Source organism: Dendropsophus ebraccatus, chromosome 5, assembly GCF_027789765.1.
Source record: "Dendropsophus ebraccatus isolate aDenEbr1 chromosome 5, aDenEbr1.pat, whole genome shotgun sequence".
Lineage (NCBI taxonomy): Eukaryota > Metazoa > Chordata > Amphibia > Anura > Hylidae > Dendropsophus > Dendropsophus ebraccatus.
The window spans coordinates 23,946,527-23,960,540 of NC_091458.1; the positions used below are offsets into that span (position 1 = coordinate 23,946,527).

The 14,014-nt window shown below is 44.6% G+C and overlaps 1 protein-coding gene across 1 annotated transcript in view; it reads right to left on the minus strand.

The window, feature by feature from the left end:
* The window catches only part of TMEM135 (transmembrane protein 135), a 271,742-nt gene that overhangs the window by 9,816 nt on the left and 247,912 nt on the right, over positions 1-14,014 (minus strand). Inside the window, exons 7-9 of the mRNA XM_069969670.1 lie at positions 7,173-7,214; positions 3,684-3,830; positions 1,403-1,472 (exon numbers count right to left, since the gene is read on the minus strand). Coding sequence (XP_069825771.1) covers positions 1,403-1,472; positions 3,684-3,830; positions 7,173-7,214 — 259 coding nt within the window. The remainder of the gene's footprint in view (positions 1-1,402; positions 1,473-3,683; positions 3,831-7,172; positions 7,215-14,014) is intronic.

The window sequence follows — 14,014 nt, forward strand, 5'->3', positions numbered from 1 at the left end:
GGATGTGACCTCCTCTAGTATATATCAGGGTCTCTGTGGAATTTAATGTATCTGTTTAGCTCACAGAGCATTGTCTACACTGGATACAATTGTATCACTTGTCAGCTGAGAGTAGGACTAGCTATGTACAATGTATCAGTCAGGAGTCCAGGCTGTAGAGCTCACAGAGCATTGTCTACACTGGATACAATTGTATCACTTGTCAGCTGAGAGCAGGACTAGCTATGTACAATGTATCAGTCTGGAGTCCAGGCTGTGTAGCTCACAGAGCATGTTCTATGCTGTATCAAATTGTATCACTTCTCAGCTTAGAACAAGACTACCTATGTACAATGTATCAGTCTGGAGTTCAAGAAGTTTAGCTCACAGAGCATTGCGTACACTGGATATAACTGTATCACTTCTGAGCTAAGAGTAGGACTAGCTATGTACAATGTATCAGTCAGGAGTCCAGGCTGTAGAGCTCACAGAGCATTGTCTGCACAGGATACAGCTGAGAGCAAGACTAGCTATGTAAAATGTATCAGGTTGGAGTATAGGCTGTTTAGCTCACAGAGCATTGTGTACGATGGATGGATATAACTGTATTATTTCTTAGCTTAGGGCAGGACTAGCTATGTACAATGTATCATTCAGGAGTCCAGGCTTTAGAGCTCACAGAGCATTGTCTAGACTTGATATAACTATCTATGTCTCCTATGAGAGCAGGACTAGCTATGTACAATGTATCAGTCTGGAATCCAGGCTGTAGAGCTCACAGAGCATTGTCTAGACCGGATATAACTGTATCACCTATAAGCTGAAATGTCAATGTCAGTCTGGAGTCCGGGATGTTTAGCTCACAGAGCATTGTTAAGACTGGATATAACTGTATCTATGAGAGCAGCACTAGCTATGTACAATGTATCAGTCCAGAGTCCAGGCTGTAGAACTCTTAGAGCATTATCTAGACTAGATACCATTGTCTCCACTTCTCAGCTGAGAGCAGGACTAGCTATGTACAGTGTATCAGTCTGAAGTCCAAGCTGTTTAGCTCACAGAGCATTGTCTAGACCGGACATAACTATCTCCGTCTCCTATAGAGCAGCTCTGTCCTTCAGCCACCATTACTGTATGTGACCTGCAGACAGCAGTAAGTGGGCTCAGCCGTCTCGGTCGAGTCATTTGCATTAGTAATTAATGTGATTGATTAGGCACCCCGCCCCCATTACTGGTGATAATCCTGGTGTTCCTGGCACAGGTTCCTGGCAGGGGATTCGGGGATAACATGAAAGGCCGGCTCATTCCTTCATAGTGCAGTTTATCAGTAAGGGTCTTGAAAGCATCATGTCTGCCATCCTGGCCGTTCTCTGCCACATCTTGTAACAATTACTCCGCTCTGCGCTCGGACACGGCCGCTTACCTTAATGCAGTAAGAGATACAGTTGTCTTCGTAGTGCTTGCAACATCTGTGCCTTGGCCCATGCTTGCATCTAAACACAAAGCCATAAATCACTGGGAAGAATAAATATAGTGTATGTGTCTGACATCCATCATCATAGGGGGACTCACCCTACTGGCAATGACGCCACAGCCGGGATAGAAGATATACAACTGGAATCTGAGGACATGCCGGACAGGGAGGGTTGTGTGTGATCAGGGTCCAGACCGGATATAAATACCCTGTCCGTCAGCACCATGGGAGTACACAATGTCTTACAGGGCGGTATGATGATTTATCCACCTAATATTAAAGATTCTATCTGCCAACTTTCATCTTACCAAAAACTCTGTAGTCCTCACATCACCTGGAGTGTGTAGTCAATTATAGGGGCCTATTCATACAGTCTAACTATATTATGTATTCTTGGACCACCAGGGATATTGTTATTTAATCAACCACAAAGGATATTACTTTCTAAGCCACAGGACCAATATGGATATATCTATCTAATAGACTGATAGACATTATAATCCAATGGGCCACCAGGGACATAATTTAACTGATATACCACCACACTAGCTAAACCTCCGGACCACCAGGGATATTATTTGCTCCACCACCAGGGATATTACTTACTTACTATGCCAGGGGACCACTAGGGATATACTTAACTGTTATACAACTAACAATGCCATTAGCTACAGCTTTGGGCCACCAGGGATACACTTATTTGTACAACTATTATACTTTACGAATAGACCAGTAAGTATATTACTTAAAAAAACTATTGACAACTATGGATACAAATAAGCACTAAATCACTGCATATATGACTTACTAAACCACTAGGCCTCCAGGGATAATGTTATTTGCTAGAGTCTATTCCAAAGCCACAGGACCATTAGGGATATGTTTAACTGTTTAACCCCTAGGAATATTAATAAACCAGTGGAAAACATAGGCTATAAATTACTGCTCGACCACTGGACCATTAGGGATTTTGTTATTCATTTAATCACTAAAGATATTACTTACTAAGTCACTATACCATTAGTCATATGCTTCACTGCCGATTAACCGATATAACTTACTGATGGACCACCAGGGATATAACTTATTAAGGGCCCTATTACATAGGACTATTATAGATGGAATAGGGCCACTGATCCTCTGACAAACAAATAGATGTCCGTTCAATCAGTATATTAAGATTTAACTCAGGATCAGTACAGGTTAAGTAATGTAATGTAATGTATGTAAGAAGTGACCCCACCAGCAGAATAGTGAGTGCAGCTCTGGGGTATAATACAGGATGTAACTCAGGATCAGTACAGGATCAGTAATGTAATGTATGTACACAGTGGCCCCACCAGTAGAATAGTGATTACAGCTCTGGAGTATAATACAGGATGTAACTCAGGATCAGTACAGGATCAGTAATGTAATGTATGTACACAGTGACTCCACCAGCAGAATAGTGACTGCAGCTCTGGAGTATAATACAGGATGTAACTCATGATCACTACAGGATAAGTAATGTAATGTAATGTATGTACACAGTGACTCCACCAGCAGAATAGTGACTGCAGCTCTGGAGTATAATACAGGATGTAACTCAGGATCAGTACAGGATAAGTAATGTAATGTAATGTATATAGACAGTGACCCCACCAGCAGAATAGTGAGTGCAGCTCTGTAGTATAATACAGGATGTAACTCAGGATCAGTACCGGATAAGTAATGTAATGTATGTACACAGTGACCCCACCAGCAGAATAGTGACTGCAGCTCTGGAGTATAATACAGACTATAACTCAGGATCAGTACAGGATAATGTATGAACAATAACATGCCACTATGCTAACATGCTAATACATCTCTTTCTATCTATCTATCTATCTATCTATATAGATTATATATATATATATATATATATATATATATATATATATACACACACACACACACACCATAAAACCAGGTTATTGCTTCACAACAGATTGAATTTTGTAACAATCCCAAATTATCAGTAATCACCAACATCTTGAATCTCTCATGGAAGAAACTCACATGGATTACACATCTTTTGAACATGTTGAGCAACACTTCCCCTTCGTGGATTCCTGACATATTATTCCGAGCTCTGATACATGATTTACAGAGATAATATTGGCCGGTGGGATTTTTTTCCCTCCTATTTTTACAATAGCTTTCTCATGGTCAAGGTGACAAAAGAGAATGAAGAAGTATAAGTACATACATTGAGTCCATAAGTTTCTTTGTAAGAGAAAATATATTAATCCGTCGAGATGTTTCTGTCCGTTCCTTGGTTTTCTTCCCCGCTTTGGCATACAAGGTCTCAGGCAATAGCGTGTGAGCTGGAATCTCTTCTTTCCCCACAATGAATCTAGAAAAAAAAAAAGTGTCAAAAGTATCAAAAGTGTCAAGGAGGCGGAGCCTATGGCTCCTTGGACGTCCCACTATGCCGTATACACAGTGCACATAGCTGATTATGCAAAGGGCCAGGCATACAGCACAGTGATGACCCAGGGAACAAGACATTTAGTCGGGGTTTAACCCCTGGGATGCCCACTGATCACGATTTTCAATGTTTGTATATTTTTATGGGGGCAGCCATATCACTGGAGCTTCTGCTCGGCATTCTTAACAGCATTTAGAGATATGCTTTACAGCAGCTAAATAGACATTGGAAAAAAAGAGGCTGGAGGTGAGGTTTTTTTGCATGCTCTGTGATCTGTGCAGAAGTCATTATACAGGGAGGCGAGCTGTAACCATCACCTACTGTGAAAGGCCACGTCCCATGTCATCTGTATACTGTATATACTGTAATACTGTCTGTGATAATGAGGAGGAGACTGATGAAATGAGTTCAACTGCATATTATTATTTAGACGTTAAATTGAAAACTTAAAAAAGAATTCTGCAAATATAAAAAATAGGTTTGTCATATAGATTAAAACATTTGACATGTCACATGATTTATATAGTCTCTAACGGGTCATGCCATGATGGTTTGGATCCAGAAATGGGTCATTGGCAATAGGGCAATTTTGAAGCCATATAATGTGTACTACAGACAGGAGTATACAGACATGTAAATGACTTCTATTTAACAATCTCAAACCTTCCAGTACTTATCAGCTGCTGTATGTCCTGCAGTAAGTGGTGCATTCTTTCCAGTTTGATACAGTGATCTCTGCTGCCACCTCTGTCCATGTCAGGAACTGTCCAGAGCAGTAGCAAATCCCCATAGAAAACCTCTCCTGCTCTGGACAGTTCCTGACATGGACAGAGGTGGCAGCAAAAAGCACTGTGTCAGACTAGAAAGAATACACCACTTCCTGTAGGACATACAGCAGCTGATAAGTACTGGAAGACTAGAGATTTTTAACTAGAAGTAATTTACAAATCTGTATAACTGTATGACATCAGTTGATTTGAAAGCAATTTTTTGCCAGGGTTCCCTTTTAAATTCATTGGAATAACAGCAATAATACCCGGGGGGCTGGTATGTTATGGTGCTCGGTGGAGTTACCTTCAACATTTGGAAAACCTACATTACATTAACTACTGAGATTTACCAGCAGAGCCGTACCAGGACGTATTGGTATCGATACAGTAACAATGATTCACAGTGAGTTTGCAGAAAAACATTGAACTTTTATGACAAAGAGTCTAAGTACGGTAGTAAGCCAACGCCAGTACAAACAATTCATGGAAAGTCTCCACTAAGGATATGATTTAGAGGAGTAATCTCTGTCCAGAGCCAGAAACCCTAGGACTCCTTGGAAAAGATCTAAAGAGGAACGTCAAGTTGCCTCTAAATCTTGAACAATTTCTTTGTTAAACTCAAGTCATGGAAACCGTAGATCTAAAACAAAGCAGTAAACCTTAAGGCGCTGCCGGCAACGTTTGCAGTAGCCGAAATAAAACGTTCACAAGATGTGTTCTAGCCATCGAGTGGGGGACTGGTGTAGCAAGTTGTAATGAACTTAAAGGGAGAGGTGGGACTATGGCGGTCTTCTAGGTCCGGAGCGTCGAGAGGGATCGGTGGAACAGTATGTACATCCTCAGGTCGTGTTCGTAAGGGGTTTCGAAGAAGAAGGCAAAATCGGAGTTAAGAGGGTCCAAGTTAAGGAAGACAAATCCTAGAACCAGCTGCCAGGGTGTGCTCTGAAACATGATGATGCCTAAATTGATCTAAAAGCTTTCGTAGAACACATAGCTAACTTGCCCATGGCTAACTTACTGCCCATGGGTAGTGCCAACTTTTTTTGACACCCAGGACAGAAAGGCCCGGTGTTTTCCCTCTACCCCCTTTCCATTACCCTTGGGACTATTCAACAACCAACAGTTCTTCTAGAGAGAAGAGTCCTGTCAAAGTTTTTGGATCCAATGTCATGCAGTATGGTGGTACCCAAGTCATGGCCTCCTCTCCAAGAGCCACATAGGCTGCCTCTATGGTAAGTACACTCTTGATATGAGGTGTTGTCTGCTAAGTAACCGATGAGGTGAGTAACCTAGGATCAACTTGAAAGAAGAAGTGATAGATGGTGGTTTTTGTTGTTGTTTTTGTCGCTTTTTGTGAAAAGGAGATATCAGCTTCTCTGGGAATAACATAGTGAGTACAGATGAGCGGAACTCAATCATGCTCAAATCTAATCGTTCAGGATTTGAATAATGGCAGCTGAAAAAGTTGGATGCAGCCCAAGGGAGTCTGGGAAAACACGGATACAACCTATGGCCTATGGTTGTATCCAAATTTCCTCTGATTCCCTAGGGCTGCATCCAACGTCTTCAGCCACCGGTAATGAAGTGCCAAACTAATTCATTGGTAATAAGGCCTAAAAACAAAGCCAATGGTCATGGCACAGAGACAGAATGAGTCACATACTAAAAACTCTAAGGGCCCTATTCCACCGGACGATTATCGTTCAGATTATTGTTAAATCGTTCGAATCTAAACGATAATCGTTCGGTTGAAATGCAGTTAACAATTAACGACCGAGCGAGAAATCGTTGATCGCTTTATAAGACCTGGACCTATTTTTATCGTTGCTCGTTCGCAAAACGATCGCAAATCGTTCGCATTGAATAAGACGTCGTTCGGTGTTTGGCAGTAGATACAAACGCAATAGCGAAGAAAAAACGATCGCAAATACGATCATAAGTAACGATGATCGTTCCATGGAAATGAAAGAACTTTTTCAGGTCTTTCTCAATAGCGGTCGTTTGAGATCGTTAATCGTTAACGATTAGGCGAACAATAATCGTCTGGTGGAATAGGGCCCAAAGTAGCATCAGGGGGTTACATAGGATTCCACTTGGAGAATCTACGTCACATCTCCATCATATAATGGACAGAAAGCAATGTGGAAAGAAAAAGATGAAACTTCTGGAGTAGTTGAGGGATTGAGTTATCACTGAATATTATATATATATATATATATATATATATATATATATATATATATACACTCATCTGTTAAATAGAGGCAATAACATAGGACACAGTAAGGCTGGCAGGCTAAGGGTATGTTCACAACAGCGGAACTCCATGTCAATTCTTTGCACGAAGAGCAGTGGGAGTGGAGGGACGCGAGCCCTCCCATAGAGACACTGTAGGACACTGAGGCAGGCGAGATTCCACCTCTTTTACTCAGTGTGAACATACCCTTAGGATGATCCGTGATGACATCACTATACATTGAGTATCAGGTTTACTTACTTAAGTGCTGAAAAGGCAAACCCCTGGAGTCCATCTTTGCACCTGTAAGAGTAATCGAGATATATTAGACAAAGTATTCACAACCTACAGTATATACAGTCACACATATTCTATGTAAGTTATAGAACTATAAAACATTTGCATAAAAAGTTACTTCTTTGTACATGTTATCACAGCAAAACGTGGTGCAGTTGCAGTTCTGTTTGCTAGGTGCTCCATGAATACTTCCGACAACCAAGGTACACTATATACACTATACAGACTACTACATTAAGCAGTAGCGGTCTTGGGCACCACGCATACCACGCAATTGCGTGGGGCCCCCGACATCCACGGGGGCCCCGCTCTGGTGCCCAAGACCGCTGCGGCTAACTATGTGCGCTCGTAACGAGCGCACATAGTTACAGGCAGCAGCGGCACTGACAGGGCAGGAGCCATTGGCTCCCTCCCTGTCAGTCACTCTTGTGGCCGCAGGAAGTGTTTTCCCTGCGGTCACAAGAGGCCGCTCTGTGTCTCTGGTGCCGGCGATCGAGGCGTCACTGGAGCGCCGGTGCCATGACAATGGGAGAGCGGCCTCTTGTGACCGCAGGGGAAACACTTCCCGCGGCCACAAGAGGGAAGAGACGAGAAGAGAAGAGGAGACGCCGGACCCAGGTGAGTAAAAATGTTTTGTTTTTTTGTGTGTGTTATATATAGGGGGCCTATATAAAACGGCAGGAGCGCACAGGGGGGCTATATAAACGGGGGGAGCGCACAGGGGGCCTATATAAACGGGGGGAGCGCACAGGGGGCCTATATAAACGGGGGGAGCGCACAGGGGGCCTATATAAACGGGGGGAGCGCACAGGGGGCCTATATAAACGGGGGGAGCGCACAGGGGGGCTATATAAACGGGGGGAGCGCACAGGGGGCCTATATAAACGGGGGGAGCGCACAGGGGGCCTATATAAACGGGGGGAGCGCACAGGGGGCTATATAAACGGGGGGAGCGCACAGGGGGCCTATATAAACGGGGGGAGCGCACAGGGGGCCTATATAAACGGGGGGAGCGCACAGGGGGCTATATAAACGGGGGGAGCGCACAGGGGGGCTATATAAACGGGGGGAGCGCACAGGGGGGCTATATAAACGGGGGGAGCGCACAGGGGTCTATATAAACGGGGGGAGCGCACAGGGGGGCTATATAAACGGGGGGAGCGCACAGGGGGCTATATAAACGGGGGGAGCGCACAGGGGGCTATATAAACGGAGGAGCGCACAGGGGGGCTATATAAACGGGGGGAGCACAAAGTGGGGGTCTATATAAACGGGGGAGCGCACAGGGGGGCTATATAAACAGGAGAGCACACAGGGGGGTTCTATATAAGTGGGGGAGTGCACGGGGGCTATATAAACAGGGGGAGCGCACAGGGGGGCTATATAAACGGGAGCACACAGGGGGCTATATACAAGTGGGGGAGCTCACAGGGGGCTATATACAAGTGGGGGAGCTCACAGGGGGGCTATATACAAGTGGGGGAGCTCACAGGGGGGCTATATACAAGTGGGGGAGCTCACAGGGGGCTATATACAAGTGGGGGAGCTCACAGGGGGCTATATACAAGTGGGGGAGCTCACAGGGGGGGCTATATAAGGGGGAGCACACAGGGGGGCTATATACAAGTGGGGGAGCTCACAGGGAGGCTATATACAAGTGGGGGCAGCACACGGGGGGTATATACAACTGGGGGGAGCACACGGGTATATACGACTGGGAGAAGCACACAGGGGGTCTATATAGTATACTGGGGGAGCACACAGGGGGGCTATGTATAACTGGGGGATCACACAGGTCTATATATAACTGCGGGAGCACACAGGGGGGTCTATATACCACTGGGGACAGCACACAAGAGGTATATACTACAGGGGGCAGCACACAAGTGGTATTTACTACTGTCGGCAGCGCACAAGGGGTCTATATAACTGGGGGCAGCACACAGCGGTCTTAATTACATTGGGACTGCACAGAAGTGCCTATATTCCTCACTACTATACTGGGGCACAGAACATACCTAATTATTAAGTGGGAGCACAGGGACACCTTTAATCTGTGGGGGCACAGAGGGGTGTAACTACTATATAGGGGTACAGGGGACCTAACTACTGTATGTGTTGGAGCCTAAAATATTTCTCTGACAGATTCTGGAGGGAAGATTACCAGCCGGGAGAAGACTTCAAGGTGGCTCAGGCTGGATGGAGAAAGAAAAAAAAGTAAAAGACACTGATCAGAGAAGACGCCTCCTGTAAGTCACTGGATGTAACTGCACTCTGTTATAGGGTCTGTAGTGATAGGGGTCATGGTGTGGCAGTATTATGTTATGGCATCATTGGTAATATCTTCCTGTTTTGTTCAGAGCAGTTTTGAGGTGATATGTAATCTCTGTATGGTGGTAGGAGGGTTATAAGAGGACTACTGGGGGGGGGGGGCAGCGCATGTCGAGGAGGGGGGGCATGGGGGGGCCCCAGACATGACTTTGCTTGGGGCCCCAGAAATGCCAAGACCGCCCCTGACATTAAGTAACATTCATGTATGGTTACAACATAGATGTCAACTTCCTCATAGAAGAGATCTCAGGAGTTTTCAATCATACTCATCACTCCTGCGCTTCACTCCCGGGCACCATTGCCACCACACAGCATACTGGCTCTGGGCCCAGCAGGTAGAGGAATGGGAGAGGTAAGTATGTGAATAGCACAGACACTATTCTTTACTTTGGGTAAGCATGCCTCAGTTCCTCTTACACTACCCCAACTCCTGCCAAAAATATTCATATCAAAGACAAGTTTCTATTTGAGGTCTGGACTTGTAAACTGAGGATTCTCTAGTCCATATACAGGGGGTCCTAATATATATTCTGCATACAGTGGATTCTGCTCTGGGGTCTTTGTACAGAGGATGTGGCCTGGAGTCTGTATACAGAGGGTTATAGTCCAAGGTGTGTATACAAGGGATTCTATTTATGGTCTATATGCAGGGGGTTCCGGCCTGGAGGACTGTATATAGAGGGTTCTAGAGCGGTATATACAGGGGGTCTAATATGAAGTCTGTATACAGGTAGCTCTGGGGTCTATATATAAGTGGGTTCTTCTAGTCTGGGGTGTATACAGAGGTGATGTCTTGTGTTTTTTATTTCTTCAGGAGGTCTGATGTGTGGTCTGTATTCCCTCATGAGGGTGTGCATTTAGAGAGTATTTTATAGGGGCCTGTATACAGGGAGCTCTGGACTGGGGTCTATACAGAGATGGTGTCTAGGAAATATTCATTCAGGGCGTCTGATGTGTGGTCTGTGATCGTTCGGGGGTCTGATGTGTGGTCTGTATTTGGTCAGGGGGTCTGATGTGTGGACTTTATTCATATAGAGGGTCTGATGTGTGGACTGTGATCTTCAGGGGGTCTGATGTGTGCACTGTATTTATTCAGGGGGTCTAATGTGTGGACTGATTTTGGTCAGGGGCCTGATGAGTGGACTGCAGTAGTGGATTACAATAGGGGCGTTCCGGGCGGTAGCCCGGGGCCCTGAGCTCCTGGGGGGGACCATGGCCACCCAAAAAGACTTATACTTTCAGTGGTGTACTGTCTCCTGGCTACACTTCCGCCATGATTTGCAAAAAATCACGTTTTTTTATGGCAATTTTGCACAAATCAGGACATCATGACATTATCTATCAGTATCAGTATACAGGTAGCTCTTGTTTTGGGTCTATATATAGGGGGGGGTTCTAGTCTGGGGTCTATATACAGATGACGTCTAGTGTTTTGTATTACTTCAGGGGGTCTGATGTGTGGACTGTATTTCTTCAGGGGGTCTGATGTGTGGCCTGTATTTCTTCAGGGGGTCTGATGTTTGGCCTGTATTTCTTCAGGGGGTCTGATGTGTGGCCTGTATTTCTTCAGGGGGTCTGATGTGTGGACTGTATTTCTTCAGGGGGTCTGATGTATGGCCTGTATTCCTTCCGGGGGTCTGATGTGTGGACTGTATTACTTCCGGGGGTCTGATGTGTGGACTGTATTACTTCCGGGGGTCTGATGTGTGGCCTGTATTTCTTCAGAGGGTCTGATGTATGGCCTGTATTACTTCAGGGGGTCTGATGTGTGGACTGTATTCCTTCAGGGGGTCTGATGTGTGGACTGTATTACTTCCGGGGGTCTGATGTGTGGCCTGTATTTCTTCAGAGGGTCTGATGTATGGCCTGTATTACTTCAGGGGGTCTGATGTGTGGACTGTATTCCTTCAGGGGGTCTGATGTGTGGACTGTATTACTTCCGGGGGTCTGATGTGTGGCCTGTATTTCTTCAGGGGGTCTGATGTGTGGCCTGTATTTCTTTAGGGGGTCTGATGTGTGGACTGTATTACTTCAGGGGGTCTGATGTGTGGACTGTATTTCTTCAGGGGGTCTGATGTGTGGCCTGTATTTCTTCAGGGGGTCTGATGTGAGGCCTGTATTTCTTCAGGGGGTCTGATGTGTGGCCTGTATTCCTTCAGGGGGTCTGTCTTTGGAGAGTATATTTATAAGGTGTCTGTACATAGGGAGCCTATTCCGGGGTCTGCATATAGATGGTTCTATTCTTCTTATGGGGGTGCTATCTGTGGACATGGAGGAGAGGTCTGGCCTGGGGTCTGTATATATATAATCAGGCGCAGTCTGTATTTGTATAGGGATACACAGAACGAGGTCATATGAACTATTTGTTCTTCACATGTTGTGGTTTGGAGCTTGTCCTATATACATTGTCAGGACATACCAGTGTCGGACTGGGGTACCTTGGCCCACCAGGGAAATTGATTCTTGGGGCCCACCCAACATATAAAGACATAATCAGCGCCAAACCTTTCACGTTAGTACAGCGACTTTGCATAGAGCTGTGTATGTGAGCAGCAATGCTAGTGCACTGCCAGTCACTTATACAGTTGTTACTGATTTATGCAGTTGTGGTAAAACTGCACCATTTATGTAGAAACTTTAATGAAATTCCAACAATATTGCTGTAAAAACACATAAAAAATGTCACGTGTGAACACAGCCTCAGAAGATGAAGGGAAAAAATGACCATCTAGTCTGCTCCTCTATTACAATCTCCAGCAGAGGAGACCCATGACTGTTTATTCTAGCCTCACCATAAGGTGTTGGGATAGAATAAGACTTTAAAGGACCATCATGAAAGTCATATCAGTGGTCAGCGTTAAAGGGGTACTCTGGTAAAAAAAAATATATTTTTTTTAAAATCTCATGTCAGAAGTTACAGACTAGTAAATTACTTCTAATTAAAAATCTTCAGTATTTCAGTACTTATCAGCTGCTGTATGTCCTGCAGGAAGTGGTGTGTTCTCTCCAGTCTGACACAGTGCTCTCTGCTGCCACCTCTGTCCATGTCAGGAACTGTCCAGAGCAGCAGCAAATCCCCATAGAAAACCTCTCCTGCTCTGGACAGTTCCTGACATGGACAGAGGTGGCAGCAGAAAGCACTGTGTCAGACTGGAGAAAATACACCACTTCCTACAGGACATACAGCAGTTGAAAAGTACTGGAAGACTGGAGATTTTTAATTAGAAGTAATAAACAAATTCGTATAACTTCCTCACACCAGTTAGTTTGAAAAAATATTTTTCACCGGAATACCCCTTTAAGGTCAATACAAAATGTCAGACAGATGTGATTAAAAGTTTAATCGGTCTCAGGGGTGAGACACCCAACAATGGCCAGAATGTCACTCAATCCATCATAATGCAAGTGAGGGGCAGAGCACTCATTATAGGAGATGGGTTCCATTATAGTCTATGGAGCCCATTATGTGTAACATGACTGATGGAGTGATGATCTAGCCCCCAGATGAGGTCTCAGCACTGACACTGACTGATCGAAACATTTCACATGTCTGCATGATGTCAACAGTTTTTAGTGGAAGGAAAAGCGTTTTTGCAGTGGAAAGAAAGCAGTAAGCATGGTGTCACACAGCTAGGTTCACACAGTATTTTGGTCATTTTTATGTAACCAAAACCGGGAGTGGATTTGAAACACAAAGGCTCTGTTCACACACACTGTTGAAATTTAAAATTATTTGCCATTAAATGGCGGCCATCCACTAAATTTCTACAGTGTGGGAACGTAGCCTTTCTACAGTGTGGGAACATAGCCAGTGTGGGAACCAGTGTGCACCTGCATCCGAATTCACCACTGCACACAATGGAGCGTGTGGCCGGAGCTGCATGCTCCATTGTGTGAACTGCCATGTCTGTACGGCTTATTAGCGGCCGCAAAAAAATGACATGTCAGTTTTTCGTGGGGCTGAAGCATATACTCTGTGTATACGCTCCATCTGGGATTCCATTCATTCCAATACAACGTATGTTTTGCATAAATCGCGGCTGTTATTGCAAATTGCAACAACTAGATTTATGCAAAACATATGTTGTGTGAACATGGCTTTAAGATGTAATCTGCCATTTTATACTAGTAGAAGAGAGAGAACACCATGCGGCGCACATAGCTTATTACTGCAGAACAAATGTGTGTAAGTGGCTAAACTTGCTGCTCACCTTGGGCGGTCATGCTACAAGCCCAACACCGCCAGTCACTTTAGCGGTGGTTTGTACACCTTGATGCCGCTTGCAGCCCTTTCAACGGAACCAGGAGAATTGGTACAATAATTCAGCAGCAAAGACAGCACCAAAGTAGTCAAAAATCTTGTGACTTTATTCACTCCCTCTTGTGCAATGTTTTGCCTTACTCAGAGCTAAAACGAACCATCGCACTAGAGGGTGTGAATAAAATCACAAGAATTATTACTACTTTAGTGCTGC